Below are 24448 nucleotides of genomic sequence, written 5' to 3'. Positions count from 1 at the left end.
TACGTCAGTGGAAAATATAGACCTGTGTAGACACACAGAGAAAATGGATCCCTCCAGGAGCTGGTTGTAGATGCTCTATCTAGAAGCTGGCCCCAGGATCTCCTCATCACTTCAGTTCCCCCCCACACAAACAAGCACACGCACACACAACTGCCTGTCGCCGGTATGGAAACACAAAACCCCTGAGGCTGGCAGGCAGCCAGCTTCCACCTCCTCTGTGCCTCCTCTTCAGGCTTGGGTTTTGTCAGCAGCTTCTTTCTCATCCACGCCTTCCTCTCTGAATGTCAAGGCGGGCCGTTCTGGAGCGTGAAGAGGAGGTCCTCAAGCAGCCCTCTGCACCCTGCTTCTCCGCAGGGCCGTATCCCACAGGATTCTTCCAAGCCAGTCCCCCAGCAGGCCAAAGCCTGCTCTCCTGACGTCTCCTGCTCTCGGGCTTTTTCCTTTCTCTCAGGAGCCTCAACTCTACCTTCTTAGCCCTGGTTTTTACATCCCTGACTAGCTGTTGCTTGTTTGTTGGTATGAAGTCTGGAGCAGACATTCACCCGCCACAAAGCTGCCAGTTTCCCAGGTTGTTCTGTCCTCTCCTGTTGACGCCTCAGCTCCCAGCCGAGTCTGTCTGTCCCCAGGCAGAGCTCCCTGCATTCCTGCTGCTGCCTCACAGAACGGGCCAGAGGAATGCCACAGAAATGATCAGAGGGATGGAACCCCTCTGCTGTGAGGACGGGCTGAGAGAGTTGGGGCTGTTCCGTCTGGAGAAGAGAAGGCTCCGGGGAGACCTTCTTGCGGCCTTTCGGTTGCTACTTCGAAGTTTTCCCCTCTGAGACCTGCTGTCTGCACTCTGCGTCTCTCCTTGCTTACTCCCCTGGGGAGCTGAGAACCCGCTACTTGATGGACACTGCAGCCAAGGCTGCCACTCCATTATCACAGCCCTGATCCCTTTTTCCCTGATTCCCTGATGATTCCCTGGGTAGGAGACCCAGGTGAGCATCACCTCTGTTGGCACATCTGGCAGCTGTGCTCAGAAGCTGGCCCCAGGAACTCACAGAAACTTCTGGGTCTGTTTGAACCCTGCAGGGTCCCCTCACCCAAAAGGGCTCACCGAATCTGCTGCCCGACCCCTAGAGGATCTCCATTCCCCCAGGAAGCTCCTACACTGAAGGATCCCCCTCCTGATCTTAGAATCACAGAATCTTCATGGTTGGAAAGGACCTTTGAGATCATCGAGTCCAACCAAACAACATACAGTCTCTGCCACTAGCGCATGCCCTGAAGTGCCACACCTAGACGTTTCTTAAACACCTCTAGGGCTGGTGACTCAACCCCCTCCCTGAGCAGGCTGTTCCAGTGCATGACCACTCTTTCAGTAAAGTCATTCTTCCTAATATCTAACCTAAACCTCCCCTGCCGCAGCTTCAGACCATTTCCTCTGGTCCTGTCATTATTCCCCTGGGAGAAGAGCCCAACACCCACCTCTCTCCACCCTCCTCTCAGGGAGTTGTAGAGGGCAATGAGGTCTCCCCTCAGCCTCCTCTTCTCCAAGCTAAACATGCCCAGCTCCCTCAGCCTCTCCTCATATGCCCTAGTCTCCAGACCCCTCACCAGCCTGGTCGCTCTCCTCTGGACACGCTCCAGCACCTCAATGTCCCTCTTGTACAGAGGGGCCCAGAACTGAACACAGCACTCGAGGTGAGGCCTCACCAGTGCCCAGTACACAGGCACCATCACTTCCCTGCTCCTGCTGGCCATGCTATTCCTGATACAAGCCAGAATGCTGTTGGCCTTCTTGGCCACCTGGGCACACTGCTGGCTCATGTGAAGCTGGCCGTCCACCAGCACCCCCAGGTCCTTTTCTGCTGGGCAGCTTTCCAGCCACTCCTCCCCAAGCCTGTAGCGTTGCTTGGGGTTGTTGTGACTGAAATGCAGGACCCGGCACTTGGCCTTATTAAACCTCACACAGTTGACCTTGGCCCATCGATCCAGCCTGTCCAGGTCCCTCTGGAGAGCCTTCCTACCCTCAGGCAGATCAACACACCCACCTAGTTTGGTGTCATCTGCAAACTTACTGAGGGTGCACTCAATCCCCTCATCCAGATCATCAATAAAGATACTAAAGAAAACTGGCCCCAAAACTGAGCCCTGAGGGACACCACTGGTGACCAGCTGCCAAGAGGATTTCACCCCATTAATCACAACTCCCTGGGCACGGACATCCAGCCAGTTTTTAACACAGTGAAGAGTACACTTGTCTATGCCAGGATTCGCCAGCTTCTCCAGGAGAATGCTGTGGGGGACGGTGTCAAAGGCCTTATCAAACCCAGATAGACAACGTCCAGAGCCTTCCCCGCATCTAGAAGGCAGGTCACATGGTCATAGAAAGAATTCATGTTGGTTAAGCAGGACTTCCCTTTCCTAAACCCCTGCTGGCTGGCCCTGATCCCTTGGCTGCCCTGCACTTGACGTGAGAGCTCACTCAAGAGCTGAGTGAGCTCTCCCCAGCTGTCTCTTCTCCAGACTCTGTATCCATCCACTGCAGCACCTCAAGCTTTCTGACTTGTCCCACACACCTCGGCAGTTATTAAGTCAATGTCACAGCTCTGTGAGAGCACACAGGGCTCCAGCTCCTCCTGTCTGAGCCCCAGGCTCTGGGCTTTGTCGCACATTTGGGCTGCAGCACCTCAGCTGTGGCACCGGCGCCCAGCTCTAAATTGTCACAGGTCTTGTGCCGTAGATCCTGGGCAAGCAAAGACTTTGTCCTGGTTTGAGGTAAAACAGAACCAACTTTCTGTTCAGTAATTTTACTTTTTAGCTAGGCCTCTTCTAACTCTCTGACACTAACAGCATGTTGTGTCTGAAAGGGTTCGTTCAGGGTGATAAGACAGTTTGTGCCAAGGAACACTACACAGCGAGGCTCTTGCTTATACTTATTGCTGTAACAACCAAGGTCAGCTAATTCTCATTATTTGCCCCGTTAGAGGGTCAGAAGTGGAAAAGTGTAGAGGGGTCCCACCTGTGGGGAGGAGCGGACAGGACAGGTGACCCAAAATTGACCAACAGGGGTATTCCCAGCTGAGAGAGCTGGGACTCTTTAGCCTGGGGGAGAGAAGGCTGAGGGGAGACCTTATTAATGTTGACAAGTATCTAAAGGGTGGGTTGAAGGAGGATGGAGCCAGACACTTTTCAGTGGTTCCCAGTGACAGGACGAGGGGTAACGGGCACAAGCTGGAACACAGGGAGTTCCGATCAAATATGAGAAAAAACTTACTTTACGGCGAGGGTGACAGAGTCCTGGAACAGGCTGCCCAGGGAGGGTGTGGAGTCCCCTTCTCTGGAGACTTTCAAGACCCGCCTGGATGCAGCCCTGAGTCATGTGCTCTGGGCAGTCCTGCTTTAGCAGGGGAGTGGGACTAGATGATCTCTAGAGGTCCCTTCCAAATCTGGAAAAATCCGTGACTCTGTGATTCCGTGATCCCATCTGCCCCATGCTCAGTATAAAAGCTGAGGGATCAAAGGGTCAACTCTCTTCCTCCAACAGCTGATGTCCGAGGAGAACCCTGTCTGTTGATCTGCCTTTGATCCCGAACCATGCGTTCCTGACCCCAACTCTGGGACCTGGTTCCCACCCGTTGCTCGGTCCAGCCTGGGACTTTCACAGTGCCTGCTGGTGACATCATCCTGGGAGCTTAATACGGTTTTGTATATACTGTATCTATTTCATTATTTTCTTTTTTATTTTATTATTAATATTTCATTAAAGTAGTTTAGTTTATTCTAAACTCGTAAATCACTCTTTATCTCTCCCTCTCCTCCCCATGCACGAGAGGCTTGGGGGGGATCATCAGTCGCCAGCCATTGGCCAATTTGGCTAAAACCATGACAGACTTTCCTTCAGAGCAGAGACGTGCTGGTCTGGATGGCAGGTGGCAATGTAAGGGTGAAAGTAGGGGCCCACAAAGTTAGAAAACTGTGCTCTTCCCGAGGCAAGAGAGAAACAGGGCTTGCCTTTGCAGCCCTGACAAGAGAGGGCTTTTCTGTCTGTGGTGTGATGGAGGTCACGCTGATCTCCAGGAAGGACAAGGTGCTGCTAAGAACGTCCTTGGTTATGGACATTGACCAGATACACTGTGAAAATTGTTCCCCTGTTCCTTGATTGTGTTATCAAAGAGGGGAATGAAAGATGAAGGCAAGAAGAATCAGCAGCATTTGGAAGTGTTGGCACAGGAGTGGAGACCCTGCTGTGATGTGCCTCGTATTTGTGCTGGGCAGCTTTGGCATCTGAGGTAGCGCCACAGGCCTGCCTGTGACCACTAAGTTGAGCAGCTGCCCTGGGCTAGGTTAGGCAACGTAGGCAAATAGGAAAACATTGGTTCCACTTGGTGGAGATGTAGGAAATACAAGCGAAGGAGAAGAGAAACACAGGCTGAGCTCCCCCTGTGGCACGTGACTCCATCTGGGCAGATGAATACCTCCATCGGCTGCACTAAGCATACTGAGGTGGGACAGGTTGAGTTGTCCTAAACGTGATCATCTTCTGTCATTTCAGTTGGCCAAAGGGATTCCCCACCATCATCCAGGACGATGCCCCCAGATGCTGCCCTGTCTCTCACAACTGCTCCATTAGAGCTTGCAGTGCCCCGCACCTGTCCTGAGACACCTCAAGTGTCACCCTGTGTTTGCATCAGAAAAGGTCCCCCCTGGCCTCTATCTCCATTTTTAACATGGCAGCTCAGATAAAGAGCTCACACTGATTTTGTGCAGCTGAGCTGAGGCAAGAGGAACCCCACCTCCTGTGGGTCTGTGGGATGCACTGGAGAAGCTGAGTGCCCCTCCAGCCTGGGGAATGCTGCTGAGAGCTGAGGTGCCTACATTGGCTTGGCTCAACCCCCGTCCTGCACAGGTGGAAATGATCCCCTGCCTGTTACTGCCTACGTGCCCTGCCTGACAATGGGAGAGGAGTGGGGGTTTTGAGATGGGAACATTGGCACCTCCTGTAGATCCACACATCCTGGTAGAGCAATTCCCACTGCAGGAATCAGTCTGGCCAGTGTTTAGAGAGGGACCGTTGGTGATTACTTCAGTTTGCTTTGAATCCTGTTCCCCAGGAGAGACCCTGCTGCCTTTCAGGAGCTGTCAGCCCTGGAGGCCCAGGGCCACCTCATGGGAGTCGGGGAGGATGGGGAGGAGGCAGAGAGAGTTATGCCTGGTCTTCTGCTGAGCTGGGCTGGGCTCCTGGGATGGAGGGAGCTCACGGCAAGCGGGCAGCGCTGCAGAGAGACAGCTCTGCCCAGGAGCAGCTCCTCTGCCAAGCACAGCAGGGCTGAGGGCTCTGCCTGCAGGCAGCGAGGGCAGAGGAGGGAGGCAGCATTAAGTTAAAGGCAGCCTGGAGAGGGAGGATGCTGAGAGTTAATAGGGGGAGAAATCTTCATAAAGCAAAGCAGCTGTGGTTCCTGCAGAGATCTCCGAAAGCTGGCACATCCCACAGCCCATGGGATCTTTCAGGAGGACGCTCACAACTCCTCTGTTGTGTTTTAGGAGGACATGCTGGCGAGCAGGGCTTTCCTGTGGCACCATCAAAGGCACAGGGCATGACGGCTGCCTTCTTCCATGAACAGCCCAAGGGCTGTGAAGGTGGGTGTGCAGGCAGGGGTGCCCAGGGCTGTCCGTCAGAGCAGGGTCCCTGCACCCCATGGGCTGTGTGCTGGGGCAGGGACATATCTCCTGCCAGGGTCAGCTCTCAGCCTGCCTGGGGAGCTTCCCACAGCAACTGTGGGGAGAAGCTGTGGGTGGAAGGAGCAACCACGGGTAGGGGAGGCACCTGCTGTTGAGAGTACGCTGCGTGTGTCAGGGCTGCTCACAGCTCAAGATCACCTCCAGGCATTCCGGAGAGGACTTTTCAAGACAGAGTTCCCTGGAAGGGAAGTGTCCCTCTTTTGAGATCTCTCATCTTGTTGGCTGGGTGGGCAGTGGCACATTTTCAAGGCAACTTTTCAATTGCAAGCTCAAATGAGAGATCACTGTATAGATTGGGAGCTTTTCTGGGTCTGTGTTTAGTTTCCAGTTTTTCAGGTTTTTTGGGGGATACAGACAGAACCAGCATCCCCTTTCCAGTCTCCTCAGGGTTTGTGGGACCTGCTCTTTAGCCCCTGCACACACGGAGAGGCTGCAGGGCAGAGCTGGGTGCAGAGGGGCTGGGCTGGGGTCTGGGAGCACTGGAGGGAAAAGATGAGGGGCCAGGGAAACAGCTCCTGGCAGGGAGAGCTCCAGGCAGCAGAGATGGGCAGGGGAGGAGGGAACTGCTCAAGGAAACCCTGTTGTAGGGGAGATATCGGCACCTCCCAGCCACCCCCGCAGTGCAGACACCTTCCTTGAGCAACCCAGCCCAGCCCTTGGACCTCACGGCCGTGGGTTCTCAGGTGGGAGTCACCTTTCTGTCCAGCAGAGCAGCAGAAGAGACGAAGGGGATCCCTTCTGCCACATGCCCATTTCTGGTGATCAGCAATCGGGACGAGGGCAACTGTCCTGCCTTCTCACTGTCCGGGAGGTGGCATGCACAGCTGGGTGAGGGTAACGCTGTCCTGAGGGCTTGGCTGCCTCTGCCCTGGCCTCTCTCAGCCAGACCCTCACAGTATTTTTCCTGCTTTATCCACACGTCTGTCTGAAGTTATCTTTTTATTGCTGTCAGACTCCCCGGGGAGGGGAATTTCGGCTGCAGAGTCCCACACTGATCTTGTTCATCCATTCCTGTAATTTGTCCATAGGAACAAGTGTCCCAGCTTTCCTCTAAGCTGTGGGGCTGTGGGCAATGCAGCCTGTGGGGCTGAGGAATGAGTCAATTTTCTCTTACTGAGATGCAAAAATTAGGACAATGGGCTTCTCCTTTGGGCGTCCATCCAAGCTGTGAGCTGCCCTCCAGGATTGAAAGCTGTCCCGTAGCACCACTGTGTTATCCGAAAGCCCCACGGAGAAACACAGAGACTCTGTGGCTGAGGAAATGCTGTTGGGTCGGTGAAATGAGCCCTGTGTGTCCTTGGCTAGAAGTGGGTGCTGAGACCTTCAGAAAGGGTGAGACGTTTCATGGTCTGAGGTGGATCCCTCTGCTCTCAGCAATGTCTGGTTGCAACAAATGAGTGTGATGACCCTCCCTCTCATGAGGCTGCAAGGACTTGTCAGCTGGGAACAAGATGGATGGACAAACCAGGTCCCCGACTCTGCTCTAAGCCACAGGCAATCATCCTGCTTTACAGGACTCACTCTTTTCTCCTTGAGTGTGGCAGAAATGCGGAGCATTTTTGACACGCAAGAAAACTCCCCAGGTGAGATCTGGGGAGCTGTAAAGAACCTCAGACTTCTCAAACTGCCTTCTGGAATCTTAGTTCCTTAGCAGAGAGAGTGCTGATGCTGACAGGCCCTTCTGCATTAGAAGTGCTTTCATCAGACAAAGTAGAACACCAGGGTTGGTCCCTGACACCACCGTCCCATGAACCCACCGCTGCAGAGCAGCGCGGAGTCCTCGGCAGCCAGCAGGCAGAGGCCCTGCTCCTCCCAGCACGTTCAGCCAGCACCGACCAGAGCTCCAGCCATGGAGCTGAGGAAGGTCTTCTGGAAAATGAACAGGGGTGTGTGCAGCAGGGGCAGAGTCCATGGGAAACGGATTTGATTTTGCTTAGAGAACTAACCTCTCCACTAACCTACTGTGTTTTCCTGCTTGAGCAGATTGCCCAGAGGCAGCAAATGTCCAACAGCAGCTCCATCACCCAGTTCCTCCTCCTGGCGTTCGCAGACACACGGGAGCTGCAGCTCTTGCACTTCGGGCTCTTCCTGGGCATCTACCTGGCTGCCCTCCTGGCCAATGGCCTCATCATCACCGCCATCGCCTGTGACAGCCGCCTCCACACCCCCATGTACTTCTTCCTCCTCAACCTCTCGATACTGGACCTGGGCTCCATCTCCACCACTGTCCCCAAATCCATGGCCAATTCCCTTTGGGACACCAGGGGCATTTCCTATGCAGTATGCATTGCCCAAGTCTTTCTGTTTGCCTTCTTGGTTGGAGCAGAGTTTTCTCTCCTCACAGTCATGTCCTATGACCGCTACGTTGCCATCTGCAAACCCCTGCACTACGGGACCCTCCTGGGCAGCAGAGCTTGTGTCCACATGGCAGCAGCTGCCTGGGGCAGTGGGTTTCTCAATGCTCTCCTGCACACGGCCAGTACATTTTCAATCCCCCTCTGCCAGGGCAATGCTGTGGACCAGTTCTTCTGTGAAATCCCCCAGATCCTCAAGCTCTCTTGCGCAGACTCCAACCTCAGGGAAGTCGTGCTTCTGGTGGTTAGTTTCTGTTTAGTCTTTGGATGTTTTGTTTTCATTGTGCTGTCCTATGTGCAGATCTTCAGGGCCGTGCTGAGGATCCCCTCTGAGCAGGGACGGCACAAAGCCTTTTCCACGTGCCTCCCTCACCTGTCTGTGGTCTCCCTGTTTGTCAGCACTGCCATGTTTGCCTACCTAAAGCCTCTCTCCATCTCCTCCCCAGTTCTGGACCTAGCGTTTTCAGTGCTGTACTCGGTGGTGCCTCCAGCAGTGAACCCCCTCATCTACAGCATGAGGAACCAGGAGCTCAAGGATGCCCTGTGGAAACTGGCCCATGGGATGCTGTTTCCCCGACAATAACCTGCCTCTGCTTCTCCGCACATTTCACAGAGTTTATCTTAGGCCAGAGTCTGGTTTTTTTCTCTTGTGATAGTCCTACTTATTGATATATTTCTGTGTTTATACTACTCGTCTTAAGCTGTGTCTGACTCTTGCACGACACTGTGTCAGATGTGGCCTGTCAGATAACTGCTCTTCAATAAAACAGGATCTCCCAGGTTTTCGTGATTCAACCCTGGACAACAACTAGGAAAACACAGCCATTTACTCACTTTCCGCCCCCTCTGCAACAACAAGTAGGATAAGGAATTGAGGGAGAAAAAGGATAAAACAAATCTTGTGGCTTGAAGTAAAGACAGATTAACAGACAAATAACATAAGAGGAAAATAATAATAACAGGCAAAAGAATACACAAAATAATTGATGCCACAAAATTTGCTCTCACCACCCAATGAATGATTGCCCAGCCCGTCCCAAGCAGCAATCATGGATCACTGTCCCCCGGCCAACCCCCGTTTATACGCTGCGCATGATGGCTATGGTATGGAATACTCCTTTGGCCAGCTTGGCCTGCCTGTGCTCCCTCTCAGCTTCTATATATATATACAGACACAGAGATATTAGTCTGTGGACCATCCCACTGAAATGTCCGTTGAGCTCATTTAGTCCATGACTTTGGGCTCCATCTGTCTTAATTATCTTTCAAGGCAGGAGAGATAGTGTGTGGTGTAGAATTGTTATATGCTGCACCTGGAGCTCGCAGCTGGTGTATCTGCACAGCCCATGCTCATGCCCATGGTCTACGGGTGGAAGATGTCGGTCTCAAGAAGATTGCTGGGCACCAGCTATTGAGGTCAGCTCTGGTTCCATCACTTCTGCACTTTGTTCAGTTGCGTCCAAGTTCATTCCTCATTAATTTAGGTGACTCTCACAGTAATACCATCGATATAGCATACAGCAACTGTAGTAGTGATGGCATATAGGGGTAATTTGGCCTCTTGAGGGACCTGCTTGGCAGGGTAACATGTGAAAAAATAGTGGAAGGAAGAGGGGCCCAAGAGAAATGGATAATATTCAAGGATCACCTCCTCCAAGCTCAGGAGAAGTGCAGCCCAAGAATGAAGGAGTCAGGCAAAAAAGTCAGGAGGCCTGCATGGATGAACAAGGGGTTCCTGGACAAGTTCAAAAGCAAAAAGAAGGCCTACAGAGGGTGGAAGCAAGGATGGGTTGACTGGGTGGAATACAGAGAAACTGTCCAAGTGGCCAGGAACCAGATTAGGCAAGCTAAAGCCCAGATAGAATTAAATCTATCTAGGGACATCAAGGACAACAGGAAAAACATCTGTAAGTACATCAGGGATAAAGGCAAGACTAGGAAAAATGTGGGCTCTCTCTGGAAGGAAAGAGAGACCTGCTCAGCCAGGATATGGAGAAGGCTGAAGTACTCAATGACTTTTTCGCCTCGGTCTTCACCAGCAAGGGCTCTAAACACACCGCCCAAGTCACACAAGGCAAAAACAGGGGCTGTGAGAATGAGGAACAACCCACTACAGGAGCACGAGATCATCTAAGGAACCTGAAGGTACACAAGCCCATGGGTCCTGATGAAATCCATCTGTGGGTCATGAGGAAACTGGTGAATGAAGTTGCTAAGCCTGTTTCCATTACATTTGAAAAGTTGTGGGAGTCCAGTGAAGTTCCCACTGGACTGGAAAAGGGGAAACATAACCCCCATTTTCAAAAGGGGAAAAAAGGTAGAACTGGGAAATTACAGCCTGGTCAGTCTCACCTCTGTGCCAGCAAGATCACGGAGCAGATGCTCCTGGAATCTCTGCTAAGGCACATGGAAAATAAGGAGATGAATGGTGATAGCCAGCATGGCTTCACTAAGGGCAAGTCATGCCTAAAAAATTTGGTGGCCTTCTATGACGGTGTTACAACATTGGTGAATAAGGGGAGAGCAAGGGACAACATTTACCTGGACTTATGCAAAGCATTTGACACTGTCCCACGTGACATCCCGGTCTCTAAATTGTAAAGGCATGGATTTGATGGATGGACCACTTGATGGATGAGGAAGTGGCTGGATGGCTGCACTGGAAGGGTTGCGGTCAGCAGCTTGATGTCTGAGAGGAAACCAGTAATGACTGGCATCCCTCAGCGGTCGGTACTGGAACCAGTGCTGTTTAACCTCTGTGTAGGTGAAGTGGACAGTGGCATTGAGTGCACCCTCAGCAGGTTTGCTGATGGCACCAAGCTGTGTGGCACGGTCAACACGCTGGAGGGAAGGGGTGCCATCCAGAGGGACCTGGACAGGCCGGAAAGGTGGGTCTGTGTGAACCTCATGAAGTTCAACAAGGCCAAGGGAAAGGTCCTGCATGTGGGTCAGGGCAATCCCAGGCACAAATACAGGCTGGGCAGAGAATGGCTTGAGAGCAGCCCTGAGGAGAGGGACTTGGGGGTGCTGGTGGATGAGAAGCTCAGCACAACCCAGCAGTCTGTACTCCCAGACCAGAAAACCAACTGTATCCTGGGCTGCATCAAAAGAAATGTGGCCACCAGGTCAAGGGAGGTGTTCTACCCCTCTGCTCCATGGCAGGGGGGTTGAACTAGATGGTGCCTTCCAACCTAAACCATTCTATGAGTGTATGATTCTGTAAGAAAAATTGGAGAATGGAGGGAGGGAAGAAGGGCTTGGCCAGCAGAGATGAAAGATTTTGAAGAGGTAAGATCTGTTCAGATGATGTTTAGACTTCTGTGACACTGACTGTGAAAACATTCATGAGAGGCCTTTACCCTATTTACAACCAGTAACCTGAAGCCCTACCACCACCTCTAAGTGAAGGTAGTAGGGTAGCAAACACCGAGGGAAATGGGCAAGACAAATTGTAGCAGGGCTGAGTAGAGAGGAAGGATCACCTCCACCGACCTGCTGGCAGTGCTCTTCCTAGTGCAGCCCAGAAAGCCATTGGCCACCTTTGCTGCAAAGGTGCAAAGCCTGGAGAAGAGAAGGCTTTGGGGAGACCTTCATAATATCAGCCTTCCCACATCTTCTTGGCTGTCACCATGAAAATGCATCCAGGCTCTTCACTGTTGTGTGTGATGGGAGGATGAGGGCCAATGGCATCAGCTGAAACAAATGAGTAAAACTTTCTCCCTGTCAAGACAGGCAAACACTGGAGGAGATTTCCCAGAGAGCTTGTGTCATCTCCATCCTTGTACCTTTTCAAGCCCAAAATGAAGGAAGCCCTGAGCAACCTGGCTTCAGAGGTGGTGGAGCTTTTCTTGGTAGTGGGAAGAGAAGGAAACCTCAACAAAATGCAGCTTGGAAGGTTCGGACTGCATGTGAGGAAGAAGAAATCTCTCTCAAATGGTTGCACTGTGGTGCAAGAGGTCACCAAGAGCGAGTGTGTATTAGCCCATGGATTTGTGTTTCAAGGAACAGCCGGTGAGAGTGGAGAGACATCAGAAAAGATACGGAAATGCCAGGGTGAGAGCGATGTGGGAAAGCACGATGGGTGCCTGCAGCCTACAAGGAAAGAGGCACAGGCATGGGACAGTGATGGTCACTCTGCAGTATAGGTGGCCTAGGGCTCTGGCCAGGCTAAAAAACCCAACAGCACCAAGGTCTTTGTCCCCTTGGCTATGGCACTTGCCTCTGCCACCAAGGCCCACCAGAAGAAACTTTATTTTGAGGCTCTGGGCTTGGTTTCTGCTTCACGGTTGCATGGGGAAGCCGGGAGGTGTTGCACAGTCTCCCTACCCTTGGCCTTGCTCACCCTCACACCCCACTGCCCCCAGGAAGAGCCCTGAGCCACACCTGAGGGGCAGGATCTGCCTTCCCAGGGCCTGAGGGTCAGGTTTGGCCCTTCTGCTTCATCAAACAAAGCAACAGCTTTACAGCCACCTGCACTGTGCCTTTGCCTTCCTGCAATCACAGCCTCCAGCTATCTCCTCTAACGAGTCCATGGGGAGACTTTGTCAGTAGTGGCCCTCAGTGGGGCCCATTAATGCTTCCAGGTACTTTGAGTTTTGCCTCTGACTTCTTGAGGAGTGTTTTCAATCTTCTCTCAGTATCTGAGGTTCGTGGACTCAGAGCTAAATACACCATGGGGCTCATTGAAGTACAGAAAGCCCTAAAGACCTATTTCTCTTCCTTCAATTTCCTTCAAGTCTTCAAGACTTCTACAGCTAATTGGAGTTCTTTCATAGTGTAGTTAAGAAGGAAGATTTCAATCAGAACCTAATAAATTATTTTTTTTTTAGTTTAAAGGGTTTCTTTTAATTTACTTTTCAGTCTATTGAAAAGGTGATAGAAGTCTTCTGCAACTGATATTGATCCAGAGGGTCTCCTCAGGAGGTCTGGATGGCTAGGAAAAGCAGCCCCTTGAGGTCTGACACTGTATGGACAATGCTACTCCTCACCGCCCCCACCCCAAACCCACCATGTCTGTCATTGCCCAGTTGGGATTTACATCAGTTTCCTTCCATCAGACTTCGCCGCCGATCTCTGCAGCTGGATGTTACAGCTCCATTGCACCAGCTCCCTCTGGCTCTCCTTAGAGACCTGGCTGCACCCAGGCACAGAAGGATTTTTTCTCTTTGCAAGCAAAGAAAAGTAAAGCCTGATCATGTCGGATCGTGTTTGATAAACAATAAAACACCCTCTGCGGCCATATGCTAAGTACATGCTGCCTCTAATGAGGTTGCTTTTCTGCAAGGGGTAATCTTATGAGAAATGCTTTAGATAGGTAGGTACAGAAAGGTTGATATAAACATAGTTAAAGAGTTGGCTACAGGAGATAATTAGACTACTGAAAGACGGGGAAACTTTTAACCATGTGAAGCTCAAAGCAGCAGCTGGATGGGTGACAGGAACCTGAATGAAGAAAGAGTAAGAGAAGGAGAAAACGGGAATATAATAGAAAAGGCCCCTGTCTAGACAGTCTGCACCTGGAAAGATGACTTTAGAAATGGTCATTGTATTTGGACAGGTGAAAATGTATGAAAGATTAGAGAAATTATGTACGTAGGATTACAGGCAAAATAGTGGTAGTGAAGTTACAGAACAAGATTGACATTTCTTTGGGATATCCCTTTTGAAAAGTCCTTGGGTTAGCAGAGGTCTCTTGTGAGAGAGGACAAGCAAGTGTTGCACCCAGCTTTGAATGAGGCCAAAAATGCAATTCAGGGAACAACTCACTGGCTGTACAAGCTCACGTTGGTGAGGAGTGTGCCACCAGTTAGTGTCCTCTTGGGTGACATTTCTTGGCACCAAAAAGAAAAAATTGTCTTCAAATGCAGTCAGCATGGACTTACTGAGGGTACGTACTGGGACATACTGGGGCATTGTGGGGCAGCACAGGGATGCTGGCTCCTGGGCCCTGTTCGGTTTAGCACCTGTGTCCGTGACCCAGAGAAGGCAACTCTCAGCATGTTTAACAAGAACAAATGGTGCATTCTACACCTGGGATGAAATAATGGTGGCCACAAGTATAGGCTGGAAGAGGAGTGGCTAGAAAGCAGCCCTGCAGAAAGGGATCTGGGGGCGCTGGTTGGCAGCTGGGTTAATGTGAGTCAGGAGAGTGCCCTGGCAGCCAAGAGGGCAACCTGCATTCTGGGGTGCATAGAATCATAGCCTTGCCTAAGTTGGAAGAGACCTTTCAGATCATCGAGTCCAACCACCAACCTAACTCTGACAAAAACCATCACTAAAGCATATCTCTAAGCACTATGTCTACCCGTCTTCTGAATACCTCCAGGGATGGTTGCACTTCCCTGGGCAGCCTCGTCCAATGCTTAATAACCCTTTCAGAGTACAATGTTTTTCCTAATATCCAGTCTAAACCTCCCCTGGTGCAACTTGAGGCTGTTTCCTCTTTTCCTCTTGCCTGTTACTTGGGAGAAGAGACCCACCCCCACCTCTCTACATCTCCTTTCAGGTGGCTGGAGAGAGCGATAAGGTCTCCCCTCAGCCTCCTTTTCTCCAGACTAAACAATCCCAGTTCCCTCCGCCGCTCCTCATAAGACTTGTTTGTCACTGAGTTTCCTCTGCCCTCTCTGGCATCCCTGCCCACTACCAATCACTGCCTCACCACTAACTGAAACGTTAAGAAGCTCTCAGGGGATGACCATGTTTCTCCATTTACCACTCATGTGTCCTAAAGACACCAGTTGAGGAAGCATATCTTGGGAAGAGGAGGACCTCCTAGAGGCACCTCTCTGCTCTTTGAGGTCTAAGTGCTTGTCAAAGGCCCCAGGAGGAGTTCATCTGGTGCCCACATTTATATTGCAGATGGTTGGTCTGCAATGGACAGGGAATGAGACAGAGATGCGACCAGGAATGATATGGAAGGGGAGATTCAGTGCACTGGGTGTGGCTGGGGTGGAGATAATCCCCATGGATAAAGCCTTGAGCAATGCGCATGGCTGAGCAGAGACCTGCTGGTCAAACTAAAGGGCAAGAAGGAAATGCACAGGCAGTGGAAGCAGGGACAGGTATCCTGGGAAGAGCGTAGGGACGGGGTCAGGAAGGCCAAGGCGCAGCTGGAGATGAACTTGGCAAGGGAGGCAAGGAATAATAAGAAGGGCTTCTATAGATACGTCAGCCAGAAAAGGAAGGTCAAAGGAAGCGTACCCCTCCTGATGAGCAAGACTGGCAAACTGGTAACAATGGTCGAGGAGAAGGCCGAGGTACTCAACAACAGTTTTGCCTCAGTCTTCCCTGGCAACCTCTCTTCCCACACCTCTCGAGTGGATGGACCTCAAGGTAGGGACTTGAGGGGCCAAGTCCCCCCCACTGTGGCAAAGGATCAGGTTTGTGACCACCTGAGGAACCTGAGCATGCAGGAGTCTATGGGGGCTGACAAGATGCATCCCAGAGTCCTGAGGGAACTGGCTGATGGAGTTGCCAAGCCGCTCTCCATGATATCTGAAAAGCCGTGGCAGTCAGGTGAAGTCCCCAGGGACTGGAAAAAGGCAAACATTGCACCCATTTTTAAAACGGGTAGGAAGGAGGACCTGTACTTGGGGAGCTGTGATGTTTGCAATCACAGCAATGGAGCTGTGATGCTTGCACAAGAGACTGCAACTCCTACAGCGTTACAACGGGAAACCAGTAGGTCTGTGAGGAACCTGAAAAAGTGCCTTTACCCATTCCTTTCTCTACAGAAAGCATCATCATTTCTGTGATCTCGGCATCTATCTCACCTGCTTCTTAGGACTTTCTGACACAGAGATGCTCCTGGGCAGTGCCCTGCTGCCAGGAGGTGTCTGCAGGGCAGAGCTGAGCACCCAGCGGGTGGGATGGGCTCTGTGAACACGGACAGGGAGGAAACGGGCACAGAGCAGCAGCTCCAGGCAGCAGAGACGTGGCATACTTTTTGCCGGACGCCCCCTCTTCAGGGCATACAGAAGTGCACAGCTGGTCCAAGGGAGGGGAGTTTAGAGATCTGCACTTTGAAAGTGGATTCCTCTGCTCCCAGCAGTACCCAGTTTCCTTTCAGAAGAACAGCTGAGTGTGATCATCCTGCAGCTGTGAGAGACCAGGGCACCTGGGAGCAAGGCTGATGGGCAGACCAGCTGTCCTCACTCAGCACTAATGGTCTGTCCCTTTGCATCCCAGGACTCTCAGGATAGAAATGTCAAGGATGTCTTCCTTCAGAAAACACTCCTCAGAGGTGAGGGGGACAACAGGAGTAAAATAAACAACAGAAGATCAGGCCAGCTCTGCTCTGCAGTAGGGTGAATTTGGAGAGTCAATGCCAAAATCTCTTTGATCGCAGGAGCAGATTTAAGCAGAGATCGATCCTGGTTCCCATTTTCCTGTTGGTGCACAGCGAGACTGACTCCTCCGGAGCAGACAGACAAGTCTCCTGATGCCCGTTGCACGCTCAGCCTGTACAATGCAGAGCTCAAGCTGAGGAGCAGAAGCAAGTACTTCCTGGCAGGACGAAGGCCACGCCGGGGGTTCTGTGAAAAATGGCATAGGATTTACTCAGAGGCATCAGTCTTCACTTCTCACTACCTTTTCCTTAAAAATCAGGCCCCCATAGCCAGAGGGAGAAAATGTCCAACAGCAGCTCCATCACCCAGTTCCTCCTCCTGGCATTCGCAGACACACGGGAGCTGCAGCTCTTGCACTTTGGGCTCTTCCTGGGCATCTACCTGGCTGCCCTACTGGCCAACGGCCTCATCATCACGGCCATCGCCTGTGACAGCCGCCTCCGCACCCCCATGTACTTCTTCCTCCTCAACCTCTCTGTTCTTGACCTGGGCTTCATCTCCACCACTGTCCCCAAATCCATGGTGAAGTCCCTGTGGCACACCAGGGCCATCTCCTACCCGGGGTGTGCTGCCCAGTTGTTTTTTTTTTTTTTTCTCTTTTTGATGTCATTAGAATATTGTCTTCTCACTGTCATGTCCTATGACCACTATGTGGCCATCTGCAAACCCCTGCACTACGGGACCCTCCTGGGCAGCAGAGCTTGTGTCCACATGGCAGCAGCTGCCTGGGGCAGTGGGTTTCTCCATGCTCTCCTGTACACGGCCAATACATTTTCCCTGCCCCTCTGTCAGGGCAACACAGTGGACCAGTTCTTCTGTGAAATCCCCCAGATCCTCAAGCTCTCCTGCTCAGACTCAGACTCCCTCAGGGAAGTTGGGCTTCTTGTGGTTAGTGTCTCTTTAGTATTTGTTTGCTTTGTTTTCATCGTGCTGTCCTACATGCAGATCTTCAGGGCCGTTCTGAGGATCCCCTCTGAGCAGGGACGGCACAAAGCCTTTTCCACGTGCCTCCCTCACCTGGCCGTCGTCTCCCTCTTTATCAGCACTGGAATATTTGCCTACCTGAAGCCTCCCTCCATCTCTTCACCAGTTCTCGACCTGGTGGTGGCTGTGCTGTACTCCGTGGTGCCTCCAGCACTGAACCCCCTCATCTACAGCATGAGGAACCAGGAGCTCAAGGATGCCCTGTGGAAACTGATTCAAGGCTGAAAGGCCTTGATGATGTGCTTGGGTGCTGAATGGACGTGGGGGATGGATGGGGGCATCCCTCACGTCTCATCATGATGAGAAGTCATGACATGAGATGTCAAAACTGGCTCATAAGTCATGACTGACTCACCCCAGAATTCCCTCTCGATTGCCGGTACATCACCATTCAGGGACGGAGCACCAGCCACGTCCCTTGCCTTTGGGGATTCACAAAGTCCAAGCCTGATGGTGAAGTCGGCACTCACAGGAGTGATGGGTGGCCCCATTGAGGCCATCGCTGCCATTCAGGAACAGCAGGGAAAGCTCTGGATGACGAAGGATGCCAGGACATGCTCCAGAAAGAGAAGATCAGTGCTAATCCTGACACCTGAGTGCAAAGAAATAGTTGCACCTCAACAAAATAAATTACAAAAAATCCCAAACTAAACCCAGAGAACAGCATCCGCCACCAGCACCGTTTCAGTGGTAGTTCCAGCCGCTGCAGAGCTGCAGCTGACGGCCCTGCTGTCCCTGTCGCAGGAATCCAACTGACAGCAGTTACCAAGGCCCTTTGGGAAGACTGCACTGGGTGTCACCTTCTCTGAAGAGGACCTGCTGCTTCCCTCTGGCTGCCATTAGCAGCAGAGCCCTCTGGTTCTCCACCCCACACTTTGCCCCCTTGGACACAGGAGGGACCGGCTTTCAGCCGCTGCCTTAACAGCTGCCTTTGCTGTGCTCCTTTTCTGTCTCTCTTCCTACCGCATCTGTCAGGATGGGCTTCTTCTCATTCCAGACGGAGCCCAAAGCCTCAGAGTACACTGCCACCCCTACTTATCCACCCTAGGATGTGTTGAAGAAATAACAATTAGCAAATAGGAACTCTACCCACAGTGCGTATCTGGCCAGCCTATAAAGCTGTAACAGCTCATCCTAAAGCTCCGAAGGCATAGACCAGCCATCACTTTGATCCCATATCTACCTCCTGTATGATCTGTCCTGAAGGTCAAATCATCGTTACCTTCAGAAGAGGATGGAAGGTGAGGAGAAGTGGGCAGTAAACGATGAATGGTTGGGAAAAAGCAGCCAAGCAAGTGGCAAAGGCAGGAGCCGAGTTGTCCCAAGGCCAGCTCAGCCCAAGGAGCTTTGGCTGGCCCGCTCTTGAGGATGCCAAGCCCTGGCCAGGTGAGCTCACAAGCAGTGGGTGGGTGCCGCATCACTGCCCCTTTGTGACAGGGGCCACCCCCAGACGCACGGGGACACACTGTGGCCCCTCAGCAACCACAGCTGGGGCACCTCCTGCAGCCACCAGCCGGCAGCTGTTGGGCTGCCCCAGGCACTGCTGGCCAAGGGCTGCTCGTCTGCCCACAGAGCTCCCGCCTCTGCCTGGAGCCGCACCAGCCCCAGGAATAAAAACCTGCCCAGGGCTGTCAGCGAGCCCCTTCACAGCTTTGGCTGGCACAGTTGGGGGGCTGAGGACTTCTTTTCCACTCTTCCCAGGTACAGGACTGCATCCACGAGACTCCTGCAGCAAAGCACCTCATGTCTAAAAAGGCCCCGCTCGCAGGGGCCATTAATGTCCCAACCACAGCAGGACCACCGGGGCTCCAGCGCCATTTCATGAAGAAGCTCCAGCTTCATGATGAAGAGGGTGTTCCCAACCACAGTCACAGGGCAGGTCATGAGAGAGAGGAGGACGAGAATTTTTCTGAAGGTTGAGGACATCTCGTACTAAAGGCATTTGCTTCTCTGTCAGGTGCTTAAAAATATCATGAAGGACGTTCAGAGAGGTGAAACATGGAGGGTGTGTGCCTCTCACTGCATTCCTACTCCCTAGACGTGCTCTGTGCTCTGTGAGAGGTGAGAAATGCCATCTTCTAGAGGGCAATGCCGCTCACGCCTGCAGAACCCTTTCGGACTGCACAGGGGAGATGCTCCACAGAGGTGCTTCTGTCACACCGTGTAATCAAAGGGACAGGCCATGAAGAGAGGGGAGGGTGAGGTAGCACACAGGTGTTCCTGGAGACACACACGGCACTGTCAGGGCTCTGGCAGGGCTGCTCAGAGACACGAGTCCTTCCCTGGCACGGGCAGAGGCCCTGCAGCAGACTCCATGGCCTCCTGTTGCCACTCCCAGAGGCCGGCAGCACCTCAGCCCCGCGCTGTGTCTCCCTGCTCGGCACCTCTCTGAGATGCCCCACGGCGTGAGGAATGGACACAGGGACCTGGGGTCAAGGAAGCCCATCCCAGTGCTGCATTCAGGGGGTTTCCCAGGGGACGTTACTCTCCAATGAAGGGACACGGCCTGTCCCACAGCACTTTCGGGCATTTCTAAGAACAGCTGCTGGTGTTTGTGCTCTCTCGGGTTCATGTCCCCACATGCACACGGTGTGCATGCCGAAATCTCCTCTGAACCATGCAAACAGGGACTTCTGACCTCGTTATTCGGTGTCTCTCCACAGGCAGACAAACATCCTCTCTGGGTTTGCGTAGGCGTCCAGTTCTGCAAATGGTGGTTTCAGGTGTCTGTTCTGTGACGATTGCCCTGGGACAGCTTCCCCGGGGTGTCCAGCAAACAAAGGCACAGACCAGACCCCGCTCTGCTGGTCCTTCAGTTCTGTCCCTGGAGGTGTGGCTGTGCAAGGACACTGTTGTGTGTGCCCTCACCCTGCACACGCACACTCTTTACCTCTTTACTGGGCATCCCTCACCAGGGCACGTTTGAAGGAACGCTCTTGACAGCAACTGTGGAAGAAGACCTAATCCTTCCTGCACTGCCCTGAGCAGATCCCCTTTCATGGTGGAAACTCTGTTATGCAGACGAGCTTTTTCTCAGAGGTGCCCATTGCTTCTCCGTGCCTGTGATCACAGAGCTGCTACACAGCAGCACCATGACCAAGCTGCCAGAGCACTCAGGCCTTAGATCAACACAGGGGCTCAGAAGGCGAGTGTGGAAGTGAAAATAGAGCAGCCCCGGAAAGAACAAGTGCTGGTGCTCTGCAAGTACTGGGATTCTTTCCCCTCCTCCTCAGCGCTCAGGCTCTACCCCTGCAGCTCTACCCGTGCAGAAAAGGCCTGAGAAGAAGGATTTTGGGCATGAGTCTGTGAGTCTCAGAAATTTGGATAGATAGGTAGTAAAAAAAAAATCTCAAATAATGACATTTATTTGAGGACAAAAGTACATAATTTAAAAAAAAAAAAAGTAAGAAAAAGCCAAAACCCTCAACCAAACCTAACACACAGTTACCTAACCCCTAACCAAACCTATAGAAGACGGGCTTGGCGTATAATGAATTACATTATGAGTGATTTGCAGGAGACAGTTTATTGCTGCAGAAAATAACCTGGTCATTAATTTCCAGAGGGCATCCTTGAGCTCCTGGTTCCTCATGCTGTAGATGAGGGGGTTCACGGCTGGAGGCACCACCGAGTACAGCACAGCCACCACCACATCCAGGGATGGGGAGGAGATGGAGGGGGGCTTCAGGTAGGCAAACACGGCAGTGCTGACAAACAGGGAGACCACGGCCAGGTGAGGGAGGCACGTGGAGAAGGCTTTGTGCCGTCCCTGCTCAGAGGGGATCCTCAGCACGGCCCTGAAGATCTGCACATAGGACAGCACGATGAACACAAAGCACACAAAAGCTAAAAAACACCCTAATACAAGAAGCCCAACTTCCCTGAGGTAGGAGTGTGAGCAGGAGAGCTTGAGGATCTGGGGGATTTCACAGAAGAACTGGTCCAGGGCATTGCCCTGGCAGAGGGGCAGGGAAAATGTATTGGCCGTGTGCAGGAGAGCATAGAGAAACCCACTGCCCCAGGCAGCTGCTGCCATGTGGACACAAGCTCTGCTGCCCAGGAGGGTCCCGTAGTGCAGGGGTTTGCAGATGGCAACGTAGCGGTCATAGGCCATAATGGTGAGAAGATAAAACTCTGCTACAGCACAGAAAAAGAAAAAAAAGACCTGGGCAACACATCCTGCATAGGAGATGGCCCTGGTGTCCCACAGGGAATTGGCCATAGATTTGGGGACAGTGGTGGAGATGGAGCCCAGGTCAAGGAGGGCGAGGTTGAGGAGGAAGAAGTACATGGGGGTGTGGAGGCGGCTGTCACAGGCGATGGCCGTGATGATGAGGCCGTTGCCCAGGAGGGCAGCCAGGTAGGTGCCCAGGAAGAGCCCGAAGTGCAAGAGCTGCAGCTCCCGTGTGTCTGCGAATGCCAGGAGGAAGAACTGGGTGATGGAGCTGCTGTTGGACATTTGGTGCCTTTTGGTGTGGAGCACTGAACAAGGAGGAAAGCACAGTGACAAGTTAGGGGAGACTTTTCTGAGAAAAATCAACACCAGTTCTCATACCTCACACTCTGCTCTGCTTTTCCATTTCTGTCAGATCTTCATTCAGCTCTGTGGCTGGAGCTCTGGTTGGTTCTGTCCAGGTGTGCCAGGAGGAGCGGGACCTCTGCCCGCCGGATGCCCAGGAGTCAGCCCTGCTCTGCAGCAGCAGATTCGTGGGAATGGGGTGGGCAGTCCTGGTGTCCCAATTTCTCAGATAAACCTCTCCTCGTGAAAAAAGGGCTTGTCAGTCTCTGCACTCCCATTGCCATGAAACCACAGTTGCAAGAGTGTTGGAGAGAGGTTCTTATACAGCTCTCTCCCGTCTCAGCAGGAGATTCTCTTGGATTTCAGAAACCCTCACCATTTCTGCTGCGTTCAGGGACAGCAAAGGGAGTCCTGCCAGGCCAGGGGATTGTCTGAGGGTTAGTGCAGAGCGAGGGGAGCTGGCCTGTCCCTCTGTCTTGTTCCCAGCTGCCCTCTGCTTGTGCCTTTCTGAGACAGAGGGGAATCACACTCACATGTAGACCTGAAAAGACACCAGGCGCTGCTGAGAGCAGAGAAACCCACTGCCGAGAGCTCAGCGTCTCACCTTTTCTCAAGGTCTCAGCACCCCACTTCTCGCCACGGACACACATGGCTCATTTCGCAAACCCAGCAGCCTTTCCTTGGTCGTAGCGTCTCTGCGCTTCTCCACTGGGCATTCAGGTAACACCAGGATGCTCCAGGACAGACTGGCATCCTGGAGGGCAGCGCAGTGCTTGGAAGGACACCCCAAGGAGACACCCAAGTGTCCTAGTGATGGTATCTCAGAAGGGGAGAGTCAGCTCATTCCCCAGCCACATAGACTACTTTGCCCACAGCCCCACGGGTTAGAGGAGAGCTTGGACACTTCATTCCCATGGAGACACTTGCTCAGGGGAAGGGGTCTGCATTGGAGGGGATCATACAGAGTTTTCTGAATCCTTCCTCCCACAGCATTTCTGGTTTCTCTTTCCTCTCATTCCCTGATCATAGCTCTGCTGCCGGGAGATTTTCCTCCTGGGAGGTGTTTCCCTGTCCCATGTCTTTTCCCTGTCAGCTCTCACAGACCCCATCCCAACCCCTGTGCACTCCCCTTGGCCCCACAGAAACCTGCCTGTTTGCCGGGCACTGGCCGGGTTCACGTTCCTGTTTGCAGGTGGAAAAGGGCAGGTCAGAACAACCCCGATGGGTCCAGCAGAGCTGATGCTGGTGCTGCCCATGGGCAGAGGAGTGGCTGAAGGCACTCCAGGAGGTTCCTGGCAGACCTACTGATCACTCAAAGCTACAGCTCAGGAGTCTCACTGACTTCTTCCCACTTGAGAGCTCCCTATACATGTATCCCTTGTTCTACCTCCCCACCCTCTCACTAGGAAAATAAAAACACAAACGCAGGAAAGCTCCTTATCTGTAACGTAATTCCTGCCTTGAGCTTTCCCTCAAACAATCCCCTGGGAAATGTCCTGGGGGTGAACTGCAGCTGAGAGCAGCCCTGCCCCACGCAGCACCCCCTTGACAGCAGGACACTCTCCTGCCAGGAGTTGCCTCTTCCCCCCACAGCTTCTCCCCGCACTGCTGTTGGGAGCTCCTCAGGTAAACGGAGAGCTGATCCTGACAGGAGATAAGTCCCTGCCACGGCACAAAGCACCCTTGGGTGAAGGGACCCTGCTCTGAAGGACAGCCCTGGGCACCCCTGGCTGCACACCCACCTTCACACTGCAGCCATCCCCGGGTGAAGGCAGCTGATGTGCCCTGTCCCTTTGACAGAGCCACAGGGAAGCCCTGCTCCAAAGCAAGTCCTTTTCCTCTACGCTGGAGAAACTGTGAGAGACCTCCTGATAGATCCCAGAGGCTGTGGGATGTGCCAGCTTTGGGAGATCATTCCAGGAACCGCAGCTGCATTGCCCTGCAGCCAGAGACTTACCCTGTTCAGGGCTGTGATGATCTTTCTCCAAGCGAGCTCTCCTCTCTCCTCCCACCCCAGACTGCCTTTACACTCTCTGCCTCCCTCCTCTGCCCTCGCTGCCTGCAGGCAGTGCCCTCAGCCCTGCTGCGCTTGGCAGAGGAGCTGCTCCTGGGCAGAGCTGTCTCTCTGCAGCGCTGCCCGCTTGCCATCAGCTCCCTCCATGCCAGGAGCCCAGCCCAGCTCAGCAGCAGAGGACCAGCCCAAGGCAGCCCTTTCTCTGCCCCCTCGGGGCTCCCTCCAGGTGTCCCTGGGGCTCCAGGGGAACCTGCTGGGAAACAGGATGAAGTCACCACTGATGTTCCCTCCCTCAGCTGGGCAGAGACACTTCTTTCCAGAACTTTTAATTCTCCTCTCAAAGTTACATCGAAATATCACCTTTTTTGGTCTTATTATTAGATAACCGCAAGCTCTGCTGGAGCCGTTCATAGAGACAGGGCATCGTCTCAGGGATCATGAATGAGCCTGGTGGGAAAGCCCTTTGGCCAAGTGAAATGGCAGCATCCTCCAGATCCAGCAG

General features: G+C 52.8%; 3 protein-coding genes across 3 annotated transcripts; 2 read left to right on the top strand and 1 right to left on the bottom strand.

Annotated features, from left to right (window-relative positions):
* The first annotated feature begins 5183 nt into the window (after window positions 1-5183).
* Window positions 5184-8664, top strand: LOC128903362 (olfactory receptor 14J1-like). Its single transcript, XM_054187380.1, has 2 exons — window positions 5184-5255; window positions 7711-8664. Exons 1-2 carry the CDS (start codon window positions 5232-5234, stop codon window positions 8662-8664), a joined length of 978 nt encoding a protein of 325 aa, XP_054043355.1. The 5' UTR covers window positions 5184-5231.
* An 8035-nt stretch (window positions 8665-16699) lies between these two features.
* Window positions 16700-17623, top strand: LOC128903364 (olfactory receptor 14J1-like; the record flags this gene model as incomplete). The annotated part of the gene is made up of 1 exon (XM_054187382.1): window positions 16700-17623. A coding segment is annotated over exon 1 (912 nt), but the record flags the coding sequence as incomplete, so codon positions are not given.
* Window positions 17624-20963: 3340 nt separating this feature from the next.
* Window positions 20964-21872, bottom strand: LOC128903360 (olfactory receptor 14J1-like; the record flags this gene model as incomplete). The annotated part of the gene is made up of 1 exon (XM_054187377.1): window positions 20964-21872. A coding segment is annotated over exon 1 (909 nt), but the record flags the coding sequence as incomplete, so codon positions are not given.
* Between the last annotated feature and the right edge of the window lie 2576 nt (window positions 21873-24448).

The sequence above is a fragment of the Rissa tridactyla genome, unplaced genomic scaffold, assembly GCF_028500815.1.
Source record: "Rissa tridactyla isolate bRisTri1 unplaced genomic scaffold, bRisTri1.patW.cur.20221130 scaffold_29, whole genome shotgun sequence".
NCBI lineage: Eukaryota > Metazoa > Chordata > Aves > Charadriiformes > Laridae > Rissa > Rissa tridactyla.
Note: the sequence above shows the minus strand (reverse complement) of the source record. Positions and strands in the feature narration are given on the sequence as shown.

Excerpts from the sequence above, each read along its gene's own strand:
- LOC128903362 (XM_054187380.1), top strand. The coding sequence starts at position 5,232 with ATGGAGGGAGCTCACGGCAAGCGG. Across the intron at positions 5,256-7,710 it reads AGGGAGCTCACGGCAAGCGG|ATTGCCCAGAGGCAGCAAAT; the intron begins GCAGCGCTGCAG and ends CTGCTTGAGCAG.